The following is a 17,098-nucleotide window of genomic DNA, read 5'->3' on the forward strand; positions in this document are numbered from 1 at the left end:
CCAGTCATCGCCGATTTCATCCTAATGTATTTATAATAAGCCAGAACGTGCGCAAACGCGCTCCTCGATAATACATAATAAAATATCCATGAAATATTCATAAGATGTAAGTATCGATTCTAAGAATCACCCGAAACACGCCGAGACACGATCCATTAACTAGTTTCCAACTTTCGCTTTTCAAATCACTAACTCTAATTGACTCCGCCCAGTCGCGTGGCCCGATCACGCGCGTAGATGCAAATTAAAGTCCTGTTTATTTACGAACTACACAACGCATGTTTTTTCCTAATTTAAAGCTTTTCCTTTAAATTTTTTCCTAGGGTTTTAAGCTTTTTTTAAAATCTCGGTTAATATTTCTTGTTTTAGTAACAAAAACTATTATTATCAGTAATGAAAACCTAAAGATATGAACGTTTTCTTATATCTAATAAAGTTCACTAACCTTCCAAAATGCTCCAAGTGAAAGTTTGAAATTAATCAATAGGTCAGTGTAACAGGCATCAAATTATTTTTGAAGGTCATATCAAAACACAGGAAAAATAAAAAAGAGAGTTAGCAAAGATATCAATGGAATATTTGCTTCAAGCGAGGAAAAAACAAAGTTATGACGTTTTCTAAATTTAAGAAAGTGTTTTTAAATAGTTTTATTTTTAGCCTGAGATACTTTGACAGATCAAGAGCTGTAATTATGAAGTTTTCGAACAAGTTGCATAAGCCTGAGAAATTTGCCCATACTCGATTCTAACGTTCGATCTAGTTTTCATGAAAATATAGAGTTTTTAACACGCGATAAGCTGCTAGAGATAGCCGTGACCCAATGGAGTTAAATTTTGCACGATAAACAAGAGGCAAGATACGCGGCTCGCATCTCGGAATCCGAGACTATGCGATATATACGTTATCAGTCGGTTATAAGCGATGCTGCGCCAGAGACTCTCTCGGCTCGAGTCTCTCTTATCAGCAACGGCTATACTACGTATTATAATACGTGCAGGGGGATACAAACGACGATCGTACACACACGGCCGCAATTAATAAGCCGATGAATCGACGCGCAAAATCGTCGCGACGATCGCGACGAGCTCGGGCTTAATCCTCCGGGGGGCGTAAGCCCGAGCACATATACCTTCAACGCGTGTCACGCCAGATATGTATCCAGAAAAGGACGCAGCCACGTAGGTATATGTCGGCGGGCCAAGCCGAGGATTGTCTCGATCCTCTCTCGTAGGTCGTAGTAGTTGTGCGTCGCGCGGTCCAATGGAACGTAAATGCCTGACACGCATCCCCCGGGACGCTGATTTTGGCGGGGGCTCGGAAAGATGAAAGCGTCTAGCTTGGCATCGACAAGGCTCGAATATACATGTAGGATATCGCTGGCTTATACTCGAGACTCGTAAAACAGCATCTTGATCTGCGACTCCGAGCACAAACACAGAGCGGAGCACACTTAGACGGGCCAGCTAATCTGTTGGCTTGTGCCGTCGGCTCCGGGGGGTGTACGTACGACTATACGTCGCGGTTTGCCAGTCATGCTCCTCTGCTCGAGGCTTCTGGCGCTTGGAGCTCGCGGCGCGCATTTCAGACTAATGTAGGCAATTCATTATGTGCGAGAGAGACTCGAGAGTACTGCGTGTGCGAGCCCATAAAAGGGAGCCAAAGCAGCAAAAGCACAGCTCTCCCTCTCGCTCTCTGCAGCGAATATTTGATCTCATTTAGTCGCGCAGTCCTCCTCTCGCTGACTCCGTGTGACACACGGGATGCCGAAGCCACCATCACCACCACCTATATACGTCGGCAGTCTATGTGTTTTATGCGTGCGAGGGAGAGAGAGAGCTGGCTAAAAGCCCTGCGCTGCACCGCGTGTGCGTCGATTGCACTGCAGCAATGGCACAAAACACGTCGAAAATCGCGACGCAGCAGCAGCCGCACGCACGCATCGACGCGCGAGTATTTTTCAATGGCTATATAGCCATTTCGAGAGGGTGCATTATCGCGATTGTCGCTCACTCGCTCGCTGCCTCCCGCGCGCCTATACGTAGACAACAATGACTCGCTTTTAACCGTTGGAGCTGTTGCGACGGCACGAGTCGAAAAATAACAAAAAAAATAACAAAAATCGAATATGGAGGCATCTTGCTTCGACGTCCGAGGCCTATGCCGCTACTCCACTACCCTCCGCAATACGCGACAACTGCGGACGCTGTATTGCTTTTGAAAACTTGTATTGTTTTTAGTATTACTCCGGTTGTTTCGCAATAACGGCGCGGAGGCTTGTGTTTCGCAGACTGAGCCGCGAGACTATACAGCAGCGTACTCATCCCGCGTACACACGCATAAGCTCGAGCAAACTTTTTTTCATTTGCCCAACTTCGGCCGCAATCGTTCTCGACGAGTCTCGACTCTAATTTAGCTTTTCTACCCCTGATACTCTGCAGCGCGCGCACGAGTATATACGAGAAATTGCCTCTATATTCTCCCGTTCCTACATAAACACGTGTATTACGAGCACTCGAGAGAGGGCCAATTCCATCTACCGCGCTACATATGTACGAATTTTACTCCTCGCAAGATGGACATTTCAAATTTTCGAGCTTACGCCAGCAAGAGTCAATAACCGCATGAATACTCGACTCGAGTGCTCGAGTGGTCAATTTGGATATTGGATACTTTTTCATGCGCTCGTTAGATGGCTTCGATGCACTATTTTCCGCTACCCGCAAGCGACGAAATAAAATTCCCGTTGCTATATATAGTCGTTCAGAGCTGAGTCACGTGACAAACGAAATGTTTTGGGACATGAAGATAACTTGCTTGGAATAGTAACCGTGATTAATCTTATGTTTATCATAAGGGACGTAATTCTGATCCCAACTTTTTGTAAATAGTAATAATAAAATACTTTAGTGCGCATATTACGAGTTTATTATTATGTATCAATGAAACGTTATTTAATTTAACATTTACTTACTTGCAGCTACCGTATCGACCGGCGTCATACTGCTCCGTTTATCATCTGTTGAATCCATTGAAATTACCTTCGGCTGAATCAATGGAATAGCGCCCCCTATGAACAAGTATATTATGAACGCATTAGTTGAAACGGTTTTGCTTCAAAGAATCACGTTTAAAAAAAGTAAAACCATCGTGTTGTTCGTTCTATTGTATTTTGCGGAACTTTATTACAAAAAAATATCACTACCATAAAATAAAATTCTTTTATGTTATAAAAAATCGACGTAACGCAAACAATCAAGAAACAACGTGACTTACGAGACTGAGGAAATCGCAAGCTCTTGTTGGCGAAGACACGATTAACATTCGTCATTTGTTTCCGATGTAAATCTATCAATATTCATCAGCTCACCGAAATTTATTCGTTTTGGCATCGGCCCGCGCTACACGCGTTTATTATATCGTAGCAAAGAATCTATATTTCACTCGTGTCGATATAAGTCGCGCGAGCACTTTTTCGCGCAAAAAGCTCTTCTTCTCGTGATCTTCTCTCTCTCTCGCTCGTCCTGTTTCTGTCTATCTTTCTCGCTCTGGTCTCCCCTCTTGACTCGCACGCGTACACGTATGTTTTTGCCGCGGCTTTCCGTCGTCTCGTTGCTGCAGCAGCACACATCACGCGCAGCGGTGCGTCTCGCACGAAATGGAGATTGGCCGCCGAGTCGTCGTGCGGTCGCCAGCATTTCTAGCATTGTGTGCGTCTGCAATGTCTGCGTGTGTGTGTAACGCGTTGTCCGCTGCCTCCATGCGCGCTCGCTCGTATGTGCCTTAATACCGTGCGTACACAGGCTGCTGGCATAATAGGCCGCGCGGCGCAGCAACTCGCCAGTGCCGAGGGAGCACCCGCGCCTACCAGCCGCTCGTTTATCGTCGTACATACAACTCGACGACACTCTGGCGAAGGGAGAACAACAAACGCGAAGGAGACGAGAAGAATAAAGAAGAAAAAAAATTAATTTCATACTTTAACGAAAAATTTGCTATTCGTCGTGCGACGATACGCGAGCGGGTCGTGCGTGTGTATTGGTGCTCGCGTGTACACGAGAGCGTGCTGTGTTGTTGATGATCGTTGCTCTTGCGGCTGGCTGCAGCAGTGCGCGCGGCTCACTTGATGTATAAGGCGACGGCAACGACGGTCGTTTCTCTTTCTTTTGTGCAGCAGCAGCAGCAGCAGCAGCAGCAGCAGCTTGTGTGTGCCTGTGAGTGCCGGCGGCGGTCTGCGCCTGCAGTGCTCTGCTGCATATCTATCGATTCTCGAATGTGTCACAACAATCGAACGTCGCACAAGTTTTGGTTTTAGCCGTTTGTTATTTTTTTATTATACTCAACAAGTGCAATTTTAATCCTCGAATGTGCCATTGGTTTTTTATTTTTTACGTGAATGCCATGCTGCCCGTCTTCTCTTCGCCAAGATCCTCCCGACGCAGCTCCTGCTAATTGTTGAGGGTCAGTGAATTTTTGTTATTTCTCGGCCTTTTTATCGTGTGTGTCTACTGAATCAACTGTGCCCTTGCCGTTGAAAGAAATGCATTTCAAGGCTTTTGTTACAAAGAATCGTCGGAAATTTTAAATCGATATATTACATACTGATGACGTAGTCAGCTCCTAGTCAAATAAGTGACAATTTACAATTCTTCCATTTTCAACCCGAATTACACGTTATTCTTGTCGATTATCATTTGTGCCATATCTTCTTTAATAGCTGTAGGCATTATGCAAACTTGATTTAAATCAATTTTTTATCAGCAATTTGCAGTTAAAGTAGTTTAATACTGTGTTGATCTGAATTTTTTATCTCTACTTTTATGCTAATAAATATTACAAAAACTTTGTTTTAAAGACTACAAGAAATAGAACATGCTTTAAATTATGTTAATTTATAGCTTTACTGTTATTAATGAATTTTTTGAATTTTCAGAAAACACATGCAGACAATAAAGTGACAGAAATATTTAGATGATAATTTTAGATATTCAATTTGACATGTACTAGTTATCTGTCAAACCAGAGAGTAAGATGGCAACCTTGTTTGATGCTCCGTATCTATCACACAGATTACGCCAAATCGAAGAACACTATGAAGAACGAACAGCATTTGGAAGATGTGACTGCACAAGCTATAGCTATTTTGCAGTTAGCATGGTCCTCTTTACTATTGGTACAACGATCACTATACTTGCCTTAGGTGATGTAGTAGATGGACATGTTTTTTCTCACCTTGGACATATGTGGTTAGTTGGTCCAATTTTTATATGTTCTGGTCTTATGGTAGCAGTAAAATGCATGCTCTACCTCAGAAGAAAATCAGTCATCCAAATGATCTTTCATCAGCGTCAACTCTTCAGGGTAAGTTGAATCAAAATTTATTTCATTCGCATTATAATGTCTTATTTTTTGATCTCAATATTTTTTATCTTACTCGATAACCAGACATTACAAGTACGTCAAAATTTCAAACATATAAATTTACGTTAATAAAGTAATCGAATCGGTCTGAAAAATTATACTAATATGGTTGTATTGCATTACCGTAAATCGGGTTACACCCGTCTCTCGAGTCCGAAAGGATATAAACTTACATGCGTCAAGACTTCGTGTACTCATTTAAAACATAGATAACAAACTCTCATGCAAAACTATTGGCACTTGAATATTTTCACACGAATTTAATATTCACAACTGGACGAAGCAATTTTACAATCGACAACTTTGACGAAACCAGCGTATCAGTCAAACGAGTTTTTTTTCTTCCATGGCGAGCCTCGAAAAATCAATCCGATTAATATAACGTGTACGTATTGCGACGCGCGAACAATAATTATCATTTGTGATTATGCCGATCTCGCCGTCGCGGCACAGGTGTTAATAAGTAATGAAATCGTAATATCGGCTACGGCCCGAGCCCGAGCACGCGGCACGTAGTCATTAACGATGCGCTCCTATTTTCCTTTGCTTATGTACGTGGACGACATTGTTGCACGCCTTGCGTATACCTCTTTGTAAATATGCCGACCGCGTGCGTACGAGTGTACGCGATGATTCATCCAAAACCCATCAATTATTCGTCGTATAGTCGTTCAATTTTTTTATCATTATTTTTTTTTTGCGGCTTACCTCGTCGTGAAAAACGACTCTATTGTTTGCCATGTATAATTCTTCCTGAACAGTCAATATGCTCAAGATTGCTTTACGATCGATTCGATGATCCATATGGGTTCATGGACTTTCGAGGACATTTTTAATTTAAATAAGGTCGTGACCACGGATGAATACATGAGGTTGGATAGTTTTGCGCAACCTCCTGATCTGATGATGCTGATCATCAACTCTTTTATTCTTCTCGATATTACGATTTTTGATTTCGAATGTCATTTTTTTGTCCAGCTAGTTTTATACAGTAGATGAAATACTTGGTCTTTTTGTTGCAGCACATACACGACTTCAATAATTATCGAGCTCCTCACGATGGCTTGACGAGCTCGGGCACGGGCACACCCGGACCTCCGCCTTACGAGGTGATAGCACAAGCGCAGCAGGTGGGACAGGCCGGCGAGATCCCACCGCCGACTTACGCCGAGGCTGTTGCTCTTCTGCAGCAGGCCGGCATACACGGTAAGAGCAAAAAAGGAAAAGCAGAAAATGCTGAGAAAAAAAAACGACTTTAACGTGGCACTCGCGATTTCGCTTAGAACGTCGTTAGTCGTCGCGCTCGTTGCTCATGCACATCATCGCGCGGCCGCAACTCTCTCTTTCTTTGCCGGACTTTCACCTGCGCTCTGCTGCACGCGCCGTAACTCGCTTGTGCACCGACTGACCTGTTGGCCTTATTATAATGCCGATACGTGTGTGCTTTGATTTTCACAGATGCCAAGCCGTGCACCACTGCCGATCTCCGACCAGATGCTCTGATACAGGCCGGCAAGCCCTAATGGACGATGGATATCCTGTGATATACTTGCATCGTAAACACTCGACTCCGATGTCGTTCGTTTGGCTGCATATATCGTATAAGAATCGGCTGCGATCCGACAACTCCGAGCATTTTTCTATGTAGTCTCTGTACTCGACGTGTACGGTGGTCAATACTTCGAATGGACGAATGACAGAGTCCGGCGTTCTTTATTTTCTACATGTGCCTAAACTTTGTATAATAGAACTAGTGTGTATTTTTATACAAGTTTTTTTTACACAGCAATTAATACTTAGGTGGGTAAATACAATTACTCGAACCCGTGAAAGATAATAATTTAGTACATATTTTAAATGCCAAATGTTTTTTATACTATACTATTAGACGATACAAAAATAAAGACGTACAATTTTCCTCTTTGCACGCGATCGTATTAGAATGCGTGAATTCGTACGAGGAAAAAAAAACTTAGAAAATGGCAAACGGAGAGGAGATGCGCGTCGGTAAACGAGCCGGGAAGGGAAAAAAACAATACGATTAGACTATTGAACGATGATAAAATTTTCCTGTGCTCCCCTTGTGTGTTGATGCTCTTTCTCTCTCTCTCTCTCTCTTTCTCACTCTCGTGTGCAGAACGACGATCAAAAATGATTTATTCAATGAAAGTCTTGGCTTTTTGTGCCGTTACGCAATGGCCGGTTCAAGTTAAAACTTTCAAACTGTGATTTATTGTTTGACGCGCAAATTTAACGAGAGCTCAATCTCTGCACCGCGCGTGAAATTAGCCGCGGTGCATGCGAACAAAGTTTAATTTAATCATTAGCAAAAAACAAATCGATGCGCTCACTCGCGCACGAAAATAGCGCTGAATCTTTCATACCAGCAGTAAATGTATATTACACGCTCGTGCGATAAATTCAATTGTAATTTATCGTTAAGTCTCTTACACACGTAGTCGATAGTCAACGAGAGATGTGTTTACGTATATATATAAATTTATATATGTATGCTTATGGTTGCATTGGCGATCGAAGCGAAGCGATTTTTTTATCATCGATCGATCGTTAATACGATGCTTTTTCGTGATTAGAGTAACATTTTTTTCCATGATAAAATCTAGGTTGTTTTATTGAATTGAAAAAAAAAATTAAACAATCGTCATTGTACATAATACAGTTTTTCAAGTGCGCTCGAGAATTGTTCTTGACCGCCGCCAATGCGAATAGAGCGTATTTTTGTATTATATGACATACTTATTAAGACTGCTGATGCCTTGTGTAAAGAAAAAAAGTTTACGAACAGTTATTTTTCTCAGAGTAGCGCAATGTAGCATTCGTTTAAACGAGAAAAAATTTGGAAAAAATAACAGTTGGTAAAATTAAAAAAAAAACTCGGAAAAACCTGACGAAAATAACATATTGTTATTTTGGACTACGTAACATTATCATAATTATTGGTCATTAACTTATGTAAGGATTTTCGTATCCGCGATTTAAACAGACAATAGTTTTAACTATAATGTTTTTCTTCCTGCATTGTAATAAATGCGATGGCATCGAATCTTATACAATGTATATGATTACATTGCAGAAATTAGAATATTCTTAATCGCGTCAAGTTAATTAAGTTAGTCGTGTATTTTGTAAGACTCATATTTTCAATATCTGTTATTGATTATAAATCTTAATTTTTATTGCCCATTGTGATGTTTTGTATAAATATATATTAATAAAAAGATCAACGATGATAGCAGCTCTGCCTATTTTATTCTCGATTTAATATCATCATTAATTTTTTCATCTCTCCACTTATTTAACGGAAATTAATAATAAAAGAAAATAATTGGATTTTCAAAATTTTTATTATTAAATAACATGTAATAGTGATAGATTTTTCATTCTGTTTGATAATAAAGAAAATGAAACAGAATCATTGCGCACGAGTAATTCAAGAAAAGAGCAAGTGTTTCGATAGCAGAATTAGTATGAAAAATAGCTGCATGTTTATTACTAATTGTATGGTTTGAACATAAAAGTCTTTTAGGATATAGTACGTCGGGATAATTCAAACTAGTCGATATTAATTTTTAATAGTATTAATTCTAATAAATCCTTTGACAAAGTTTCAAGAGATTTCTTACAATTTAAGTAAAAATCATTTATTATAAATACTGAAAAATCTTAGCGAATTGACTTTTCTCTTGGCATTTTACTAAGAGGATCATACCACAAAGGCGAATCTCAGTGAAAAACCATACAGTTAGCAATGTAGTAGTACAAACGAACACAAACAGTCACTCTGTATCTACGCCTTAGCGCTAGCGAGCATCTCCTCTTGATGTATCAAGTGGGTGGTATTGTTGACGAGGCTCATGAGTTCGGAAAGAGAACTGGACCATTCATCGAGCAGAGCCGCAGGTTCTTGAGTTTTCGTGAAACGTACCATGCCAGCGGGTCGATCAGTACGGGCGTTTATAACGCCAGTTTCAACGAGTTTACACAAGCATTGCTCTGTTTCTTCCACAGGAAGATCAAGAAGTTCGGCCATACGTGTCAATGTAATTCGTGTGTAGTATTTAGCCATTATTCGAATGTTCTGAAATGAATACACATTGATTTTTATTAATTTCCTTCAAATTTTTTTCAATTTGCATGTTTTTAACTAAAGTTCAACTTACGTGCTCAACTACTCTATTTCGGAGTTCATCCCAACGTTTACGACCTTCCTCGGTAGCGAGTGAGAATACTTCGGTAGCACGAAGATGACTTTCGTAAATCTCACACAATCCAGACCACTTGATTAATTCTGGATTGACGAAAAGTCGCAAAATTTCTCTGTAAAATTTAAAAAATAAAAAATTCAATTAATACATTCACAAGTATTAATTTCATGCATTAATTACTTACTTGAATATAGGCAAACCCTCAAGCAGTTTATCAGCCAATAATCTGTGAGTGAGATCTGCTTGTTCAGGTTCATGTCGAGCAAGAATGAGATACAAAACAGCTCTGGATAGAGCTACAGAACGTTTTTCAGCATCAGCTTTTATACTAGGAGTTTCCAAAATAGCACGATTATGGCGACACAATTCTAAATACCAGCCTTCATGACGTGCCAATTCCATCATTAGTCTATAAGAGGCACAAAACAATTTTCAGTTAATTTTTTCACTCCTAATAATTGAACATTTTGTAAAAATTCATTAAAAACATACTCGTAATATTTCAATTTCAAAGCTTGAGTTTCTTCATCACTCTCGTCTTCAAAAAATTTAATATTTATTTTTTTGGCTATGATTTGAGTGCGAATGAAGTCTTGTTTGATAAGGCATAGGCGCATTTGTTCCAAAATGAGAGAAGCTTTTTCTTTTTTGGTCATGCTACCATAGGTTTCAACCTGAAGTTCCAACATCACCTGACATGCACCCAAAGCATCTCCATCTTCTTCTTTGAGTTTAGCTAATTTATGAGTCAGTCGTGCCCTCTCAACTTCAACATATATCTGCAGAATTATTCCAGTTACAATTAGAACATTTAAAAATAAAAAAATATTCAAAAAACAAAGAAAAATAATTCATACCTTTCCCTCTGTTACAGAACGTAGGGTTTCTATGAGTTTTATCATAGTTTCTTTGTCTGGAGTTTGATCAATGTATGTACAACATTCTTGCACCATTGTTGTAACAGATTGTTTCAACTGAGATCTTCTTTTTGACAAAAGAACAATATGCTCATTAAGAGCAACCCAGTTCTTAGCTTCAAAGCATAACTTCACGATTGCTACGAGAACTCTAGATGTTGAAACCATATCTGAAGCCTGATATTTAAAAAAACTAAATTAGTATCATGTAAACAATGGAATTTCTTGGATAATAATACTACTTACAGTACGGGTCAATTTTTCTAAGACTAAAAGTTGATCTAGAGCATCATGAAGTTTTCCTTCTTCGGCTAACTTTCTGCATTCTGGAATTTTTATGTCACAATTACTGCTGTAATCCACCTCCATCTTCACAATCCTGCCACCCTCTATTACTGATGTGTCAACCATATTGACTGGAACAAATAAAATTGATTAATAATGTTAGAAAATTATGAATAACCAAAAAATATTTAGCTTCATATATAAATGGTGCATAATATTTTGCACAGCAAGCTTGGTGTCTATTTTTGGTAATAACATTACACTGCACTTTTTGATGTTTTACAAGTCAAGAAAAATCTCATTAAAAACGTGTTGGAGTGACAGAAAATATCAAACGGATCAACAATAATATTTTGACACGTTTGATTAATTATAATTTCTCAATTTATGTAAAAAATTTAATTTGCACATCTGCAAATTGTTTGAGGTTATCTCTTTACAAGTTTGCTTCGCTAAATGCATTGCTTATTTGAGTATAACAAAAGTAAAATATACAATTACTATTTTTCACTGATTTTCACTGCAAAAGTATATGTTTAGGAGATTGAAGGTGTCCAAAACGATGTAGTTTTAGTTTGAGGACTTGATCGAGTCCTGCACCGATCAAAAAAAATATATATAATCGTAGTATAAGACGCGGCGGCTGAGGCTTACGCTCTGTTTGCACACACACGCACACACGTATATTTTGCTCCGAAAGAAGAAGGGAGTGACACTGACGACGCAGGTCAGCAGAGATTTCCTTGCTTTACACCGACAATTTCAGTCAATAAAACACAATTGTTGGCAAAAATTGTTCTCTAGTTTTAATTTCACTGCTTTTTGCCACCATCAGGCATTATATTTACTAAAATTGCCAAGTGGTTAAATTTAGGAATTCGCAATAACGCGTTGGGCATTTAAATTGCGCACGAACCGACTCCATGAATATGTCAACATAACCCAGTTGTTATTTTGTAGTCATCTCTCTTAGTATCAATATTCCATTTGAATTTTTTTATCGTGGATTTATTTATAATAGTGTAACTAAAACTATGATACCATAGTTCTTTTTATTCTTATGATAAATCTTTTATCATACATAAAAGTAGATCTGTAAATAAAATGTCGGAAAAAGAAGAAGAACCTCAAACAGGTGAGGCTAGTGAACCAAAAACTCCTGATGTAGCTGCCGAAGAGACAAATCCAAATCCAGATCCTCCAACTACTGAACCTAGTTCAGCTAACAATGAAACACCTGTTGCATCTGACAAAGAAAAGAAAAGTAAGTTTTACTGTTAGTAATTTACTGTTTCAAGTTAAATAAATTTTGTTCACTTGATTATTTCTTCAATAGTTGAAGTACTACTCAAAGCAACAGGCGATGCCCCTATAATGACAAAGAAAAAGTGGACTGTCCCTCCGGATAAAACTCTTGGCTGGATCTCAGAATTTATTAAGAAATTTATCAAAATGGGACCTGAGGAGCGATTGGTAAATCTTCAAACATTAGCTTTTGTCTTAAACTTGACCAAATAAGCAATGAAAATTTTGATTTTTTTCAGTTTTTGTACATAAATCAAACATTTGCTCCAGCTCCTGATCAAACAGTAAAAAATATATATGACTGTTATGGCACAGATGGCAAATTGATCATTCATTACTGTAAAAGTCAAGCATGGGGATAAAAATGCCAAATATTGTTTGAAAAAGTTATGATTTTTCCAAATGAGACAAGAATTATGTTTGTGATACTTTATTTATGTTGTACATAAAAGTATGAATTTTATGCAGAAGATTTATTTATTTTTATTTTATTTTTAATGAAGCAGTCTCCAAAGGAAATAATGAAGTAATTATTTCATCCTTGTATTATGATTTATAATGAAATGATTACTAACAATTGATTGCGAATAAAATGTTTTTATACTTTGAAAAAAATATGATTAAAATAGAATACATGTTGATATAAAAAATGTTCTATACCATTTATTGCTTGTGACTAGATAATTATATTTTGCTATGGTATGACTGTATGTAACTTTCAAACCAATGACTTTCTTTCTAAATCGCAATGTTTGTTTTCGCCCCGAACGGAATCACCTTTCCCCGATGATGCGCTGGACTTGTGCGATCTCGTTGTTTCAATAACAGGTGATTTGGCATCGTTACCATTACAACCACAACAATCAGGAAGTGGTTTCGTTAAATCACATCCACACAGCGCCGATTCTTTGTTACCTGAAAGAAAATCATCTTTCGCATTTGTATCTGCAAAAATTCACCTTAATTGTTGACTCTACCTTCGTAAACAGCCTTAACGCTCTCGGCCACTTCCGATCGAGGTGTCAATTCCGCTACATTTTCATTGCCAAGATCCAAATTTAAACTACTCTTGATCATGTTCTCTCTCAAACTACACGTGGATCTGCTGGAGGCAAGGCTGCGCGCGGACGATGGCTCGGGTGGCTTCTTCATCGGGAACGGGCATTTCCAGATCATGATGGCCCCATCGCCGCTGACGGTGATTATGTGCCTACCGTCGGGACTGAATCTGGCCGCCGTGACGATGGCCGCGTGTCCCATGCCGATGTGGGTGATCTCGCCGTTGTGATAGTGCCAGAGCTTAACCACACTATCGTTCCCACCAGTGACGAAATATTCGCCGTCCGGACTGACGTCGATGGTGTTCAGAGCGGCGGAACCCGAACCCTCCAACTCGCGGATCATCGAGCCATCGAGGGTTTCCCAGTAGGTGATTTTGCGATCGGTGCCGCAAGTGAGGATCTGCACACCGTTGGGGCTGAAGCATGCAGCCATGTACATGGTGTTGCCTATGAGCACCTGCTTACGAACGCAGCGACTGTAATTGGGAAAAAATTAGTCAATAGTTGATTCGCAGCGGATCGGTGATCGCAGCCGACCCACTTGATATCCCAGACAATGCATGTGCCGTCCGTACTCGAGCTGATGACTTGATTACCCTCCTGATTGATGCGTAGGCTGGTGACGGATCCTCTGTGCTCTTTGAGGACGCAAACGAGCCGCTGTTTCTCCGGAAGTATTTCCCAAATACGCACCTATTTTACAGAAAATAAATATGCAAATTGTCGATTAAATAATCAATGAAGTTGAGCTACTGCAATGAAAGATGTAGCTGTCTGATTACCTGGCCGTCGCAGCCACCGCTTATTATCCTCTTGTTGTCCCGGGACAAGGTGATGGCAGATACGGCTTTAAAATGAGCATTGAGAATGGCAAAAATCAGCCGACCGCTCTGAGGTGTGAAAGCTCGGATGATGCCGTCGTTCCAGGCTACGGTATCGATCATCGAATCGTTACGTCGTGCGCAAAATCTAATTGAGTTTGGAAAGAGGAATAGTGGATATGAAGTGAATTTGCTCACCCGATATCAGCATTCGACCGTCGTAAGAAAAGAAAATACTCGTGCAAACGAAATTGGGCACGCTGATTCTCAGCAACTCCCTGCGAGTGTCCAATCTCCAGAGTCTGATGTCGTTCTTACTGCCCGTAGCGAATATCTCGGAGTAGTTGCTGCGGCAAACATAAGCGGACGCTCGAGAGCTGGACTATGATCGTTACGCGAAAGTTATCGTGAGTTCTGATCGATGTACTAACTGCGGAAAGACGACGTCGTAGATGGTTGCCGTGTGACAGGTGACGAGCAGCCGCATGTCGAAATCCTTGAGCTTGATCTGATAGATCTCGCTGAGCTGCGTGCCAACGATGATGTCGGTCTCCTTGACGAGCAGCAGCGACGTGACCCCGCTGCGCACGTTCTCCGCGAGGATCGTCCTGAGCTGCGGCGTGCTCGGCGACTTGAGCTTCTTGTTGATCTTGCCCGGCTCCGGCAGCACCTCGACGAGCTCGACCGCGCCGTTGCCCGAGCCCACGATCAGCCGGCCGTCGTTGCGCAGCAGCAGATTGCTCACGCCGCCCGCGTACAGGTCGCCGAGGCCGTTCTTGCGATTCTTCGCGCACTTGGACAGCTTCGAGTAGCAGCCAATCATGACCGGCGGCTGGACCGGCTCCGCGTGCTCGACGTTGTGATGGAAGTTGAGCTTGGCTCGGATCACGTCGCCCGACGTCGTGCCGCAGTAGACCTCCTCGTCGCGCTGGTCTATGGCCAGGCAGTTGATGCAGCGCCGCAGCTTGCCCATCTTCACGTCCGTGCAGAGGACCTTGCGCGCCTCCGGATCGATGCGCCAGACCTTGAGGGTGCCGTCGCCCCCGGTGACGAAGCACCGGTCGCGCAGATTCGCCCGCGTGATCGTGTACGCGTTGCCGGCGATCTCCGTGCTGGCGAACGTGCCGCACAGCGGCTGACTCCTCGCCACGTCGTAGATGATGACGTTGCCGTCGTCGCGGCCCCCGAGGCTCATCAGATAGTTGCTCTGGGCGGAGAAGCACAGGTCCTCCACCCGGACCTTGTGGATCTCGTAGCTGCTCCTGAGCTTCTTCGCCTCGTAGTCCCACAGGATGACCATGGCCTTGAAGCCCGAGTGATTGATCTGGCCCGAGGCGATGTAACGCCCGCACGGAGAGATGCACATGGCCGAGATGAGGTTCGTGTGGCCCGAGAGGAACGTCTGCTGGCCGCTGCTGATGTTTTTCACGCTCACTTTGTTGCCCATCGGGTAGACCAAGTGCCTTTGGTCGGGGTGCAGCTTCAAGCCATTTTTCGTCAACCCGTCGAAGGCTATTATGCCACTCAATTCAAGGTCTTGAATCGACATGGTTGCGGCTACTGTTGTTGTTGTTGCTGTTGTTGTTGATGTCTTTTCAAAAGTGAATATAAATATTGGCTTTTTTATAATCGACTTGCATCACTGTGCGCTCGGTGAAGTAGCGCGTCCTTGTTTGAAACGGCGTCATCACGTGTCGTTGCGTTGCTATGACGACGCACGAGACTGATCACCAGAGCCATCGCACTTCGGAGTCCGGCAGTTTCCGACAAATTTTCAATATTTTCATATCTGATTAACCGGAAACATTATTTACTCGAAAAAAAATGATTTTATCCAATACGCAATGCAACCGTGAAACGTCTCAGACGCATGATGTTGAAATTTCATCGAAAAAGTCGTTGCAGCTGCGTGACGTCGACTGACTAGAGCAGTTTTGGCGGCAGCGGCATGTGACAGTTGCAAGTTGTTGCTCTCGTTCAAAAATACGACTTGTGCAGGGTCGCGCGAAAACGCTTACAAACGAGCCTCCTGCTTACAGCACTTTTTCTATTTATTTATTACATTTTTTATCTTGACTCGTCCCGTTCGTCGTCACAATGACCGAAGAATTGGATCTGGCTGCTATTTTCAAGTGAGTTATTGCTCCGATGAATGAGATTTGCTTTCTTTATTTCATCAAAGGATCGTTCGCGCCAGTGGTTCGTTTCTAACCTCAACTTTGTTTTTATTTTGATTTTTTCTTCTTCAGAACTTTAAATCCTCTATTTTGGAAGAAGGCTCGATTAGAAACCTTCAAACACTGGCCTTTTGGCAATGAGCATCAGTGCAATCCTGATAGTATGGCTGCGGCTGGCTTCTTCGCCGTTGGCGGTGAAGATGAACCAGATCTAGCAGAGTGCTTCATGTGCAGAAAGCAGCTTGATGGCTGGGAGGCTGAGGATGATCCTTGGTAAGTTAATTACGTAATTCATAACATTTTGATGATATGCATTTTTATTAAAATTTCATTTTTGTTCGAGTTGATATAAATGAGATGGAAATTGAAGTTGGTTACAATTTTTCAGGCAAGAACACCAGAAGCATCAGTCAAACTGCTCATTTGTGCAAATGAACAAAAAAGATGAAGGGCTGTTGACAGTGAAAGAATTGTTTCAGCTAATGCAAGAATATCATAGTGGTAGATTGGTAAGAAGGTTTTTTGTAAATAGGTAATACTAAGAATGCAAAGAACTTAATCATTTTATGTAAACTTTTTGCAGTTGCTTGAATTTGACAAAGCTGCAGAAAGTATGAGAAAAGTTTGGCAAGATGCATCAAAGGAGATTCCAGACATATTCGAAAAACTATCAAACCATTAGATCATAAGTTGTACTCCTATATTCAAGATGTATTTACGTAACATATACATATAATTTTAGATAGTGATTTTAAGCATATAGTATTTTGTATGTTATTATTTTATACTGATAAAGGTTTATAGAATGATTTTTTATCGCCAATTTCCACTTTGTGTGTAAATATATTGGATTAATACTTGCAAAGTAAAATATTTACTTGTTACTAT

At 41.0% G+C, this 17,098-nt stretch overlaps 6 protein-coding genes across 8 annotated transcripts in view; 3 read left to right on the plus strand and 3 right to left on the minus strand.

The window, feature by feature from the left end:
- Positions 1-3,728, minus strand: part of LOC106648152 — a 58,632-nt gene extending 54,904 nt beyond the window's left edge. The window contains exons 1-2 of one of the 2 annotated variants that reach the window (XM_014364834.2): positions 3,274-3,728; positions 2,972-3,067 (exon numbers count right to left, since the gene is read on the minus strand). In XM_014364834.2, the coding sequence (XP_014220320.1) occupies positions 2,972-3,067; positions 3,274-3,328 (151 nt within the window). In that variant the 5' untranslated portion in view covers positions 3,329-3,728. Of the gene's footprint in view, positions 1-2,971; positions 3,068-3,202 lie in introns of both variants that reach the window. The other variant, XM_023458592.1, reaches the window with a different exon arrangement.
- Positions 3,729-4,177: 449 nt separating this feature from the next.
- On the plus strand, positions 4,178-8,684 carry LOC106648412. The gene is made up of 4 exons (XM_014365307.2): positions 4,178-4,458; positions 4,931-5,358; positions 6,441-6,624; positions 6,877-8,684. Exons 2-4 carry the CDS (start codon positions 5,029-5,031, stop codon positions 6,939-6,941), a joined length of 579 nt encoding a protein of 192 aa, XP_014220793.1. The 5' UTR covers positions 4,178-4,458; positions 4,931-5,028; the 3' UTR covers positions 6,942-8,684.
- An 80-nt stretch (positions 8,685-8,764) lies between these two features.
- LOC106648411 (26S proteasome non-ATPase regulatory subunit 12) lies at positions 8,765-11,482 on the minus strand. 2 transcript variants are annotated; one of them, XM_014365306.2, is made up of 7 exons: positions 11,342-11,482; positions 10,808-10,977; positions 10,502-10,738; positions 10,137-10,423; positions 9,829-10,053; positions 9,600-9,756; positions 8,765-9,517 (listed from the first exon to the last, which is right to left on the minus strand). In XM_014365306.2, the coding sequence occupies exons 2-7, from the start codon at positions 10,970-10,972 to the stop codon at positions 9,227-9,229; spliced, it is 1,362 nt and encodes a 453-aa protein (XP_014220792.1). In that variant the 5' UTR covers positions 10,973-10,977; positions 11,342-11,482; the 3' UTR covers positions 8,765-9,226. The 2 variants fall into 2 exon arrangements, with proteins under 2 accessions (XP_014220792.1, XP_014220791.1); XM_014365305.2 differs by having other exon boundaries at positions 11,348-11,481.
- Positions 11,483-11,567: 85 nt separating this feature from the next.
- Positions 11,568-12,766, plus strand: LOC106648413 (autophagy protein 12-like). Its single transcript, XM_014365309.2, has 3 exons — positions 11,568-12,110; positions 12,183-12,319; positions 12,391-12,766. The coding sequence occupies exons 1-3, from the start codon at positions 11,951-11,953 to the stop codon at positions 12,511-12,513; spliced, it is 420 nt and encodes a 139-aa protein (XP_014220795.1). The 5' UTR covers positions 11,568-11,950; the 3' UTR covers positions 12,514-12,766.
- Positions 12,767-13,055: 289 nt separating this feature from the next.
- Positions 13,056-15,698, minus strand: LOC106648153 (cilia- and flagella-associated protein 52-like). The gene is made up of 6 exons (XM_023458632.1): positions 14,465-15,698; positions 14,232-14,380; positions 13,995-14,140; positions 13,754-13,905; positions 13,248-13,688; positions 13,056-13,214 (listed from the first exon to the last, which is right to left on the minus strand). Exons 1-6 carry the CDS (start codon positions 15,580-15,582, stop codon positions 13,112-13,114), a joined length of 2,109 nt encoding a protein of 702 aa, XP_023314400.1. The 5' UTR covers positions 15,583-15,698; the 3' UTR covers positions 13,056-13,111.
- A 131-nt stretch (positions 15,699-15,829) lies between these two features.
- On the plus strand, positions 15,830-17,081 carry LOC106648296 (baculoviral IAP repeat-containing protein 5). Its single transcript, XM_014365064.2, has 4 exons — positions 15,830-16,165; positions 16,283-16,483; positions 16,599-16,719; positions 16,794-17,081. The coding sequence occupies exons 1-4, from the start codon at positions 16,131-16,133 to the stop codon at positions 16,890-16,892; spliced, it is 456 nt and encodes a 151-aa protein (XP_014220550.1). The 5' UTR covers positions 15,830-16,130; the 3' UTR covers positions 16,893-17,081.
- The last annotated feature ends 17 nt before the right edge of the window (positions 17,082-17,098 follow it).

The sequence above is a fragment of the Trichogramma pretiosum genome, unplaced genomic scaffold (assembly GCF_000599845.2).
Source record: "Trichogramma pretiosum strain Unisexual culture from Peru unplaced genomic scaffold, Tpre_2.0 scaffold24, whole genome shotgun sequence".
Classification (NCBI taxonomy): Eukaryota; Metazoa; Arthropoda; class Insecta; order Hymenoptera; family Trichogrammatidae; genus Trichogramma; species Trichogramma pretiosum.

Coding starts and splice junctions, on each gene's coding strand:
- LOC106648412 (XM_014365307.2), top strand. CDS start 5,029: ATGGCAACCTTGTTTGATGCTCCGTATCTATCACACAGATTACGCCAA. Junction 5,359..6,440: donor ATCAGCGTCAACTCTTCAGG/GTAAGTTGAATC, acceptor TTTTTGTTGCAG/CACATACACGACTTCAATAA. Junction 6,625..6,876: donor GCAGCAGGCCGGCATACACG/GTAAGAGCAAAA, acceptor TGATTTTCACAG/ATGCCAAGCCGTGCACCACT.
- LOC106648411 (XM_014365306.2), bottom strand. CDS start 10,972: ATGGTTGACACATCAGTAATAGAGGGTGGCAGGATTGTGAAGATGGAG. Junction 10,424..10,501: donor GTTCTGTAACAGAGGGAAAG/GTATGAATTATT, acceptor ATAATTCTGCAG/ATATATGTTGAAGTTGAGAG. Junction 9,518..9,599: donor GAAATAGAGTAGTTGAGCAC/GTAAGTTGAACT, acceptor TATTCATTTCAG/AACATTCGAATAATGGCTAA.
- LOC106648413 (XM_014365309.2), top strand. CDS start 11,951: ATGTCGGAAAAAGAAGAAGAACCTCAAACAGGTGAGGCTAGTGAACCA. Junction 12,111..12,182: donor ATCTGACAAAGAAAAGAAAA/GTAAGTTTTACT, acceptor TTTCTTCAATAG/TTGAAGTACTACTCAAAGCA. Junction 12,320..12,390: donor TGGGACCTGAGGAGCGATTG/GTAAATCTTCAA, acceptor GATTTTTTTCAG/TTTTTGTACATAAATCAAAC.
- LOC106648153 (XM_023458632.1), bottom strand. CDS start 15,582: ATGTCGATTCAAGACCTTGAATTGAGTGGCATAATAGCCTTCGACGGG. Junction 13,906..13,994: donor GCGGTGGCTGCGACGGCCAG/GTAATCAGACAG, acceptor TCTGTAAAATAG/GTGCGTATTTGGGAAATACT. Junction 13,689..13,753: donor TGCATTGTCTGGGATATCAA/GTGGGTCGGCTG, acceptor TCCCAATTACAG/TCGCTGCGTTCGTAAGCAGG.
- LOC106648296 (XM_014365064.2), top strand. CDS start 16,131: ATGACCGAAGAATTGGATCTGGCTGCTATTTTCAA. Junction 16,166..16,282: donor GATCTGGCTGCTATTTTCAA/GTGAGTTATTGC, acceptor TTTCTTCTTCAG/AACTTTAAATCCTCTATTTT. Junction 16,484..16,598: donor GAGGCTGAGGATGATCCTTG/GTAAGTTAATTA, acceptor ACAATTTTTCAG/GCAAGAACACCAGAAGCATC.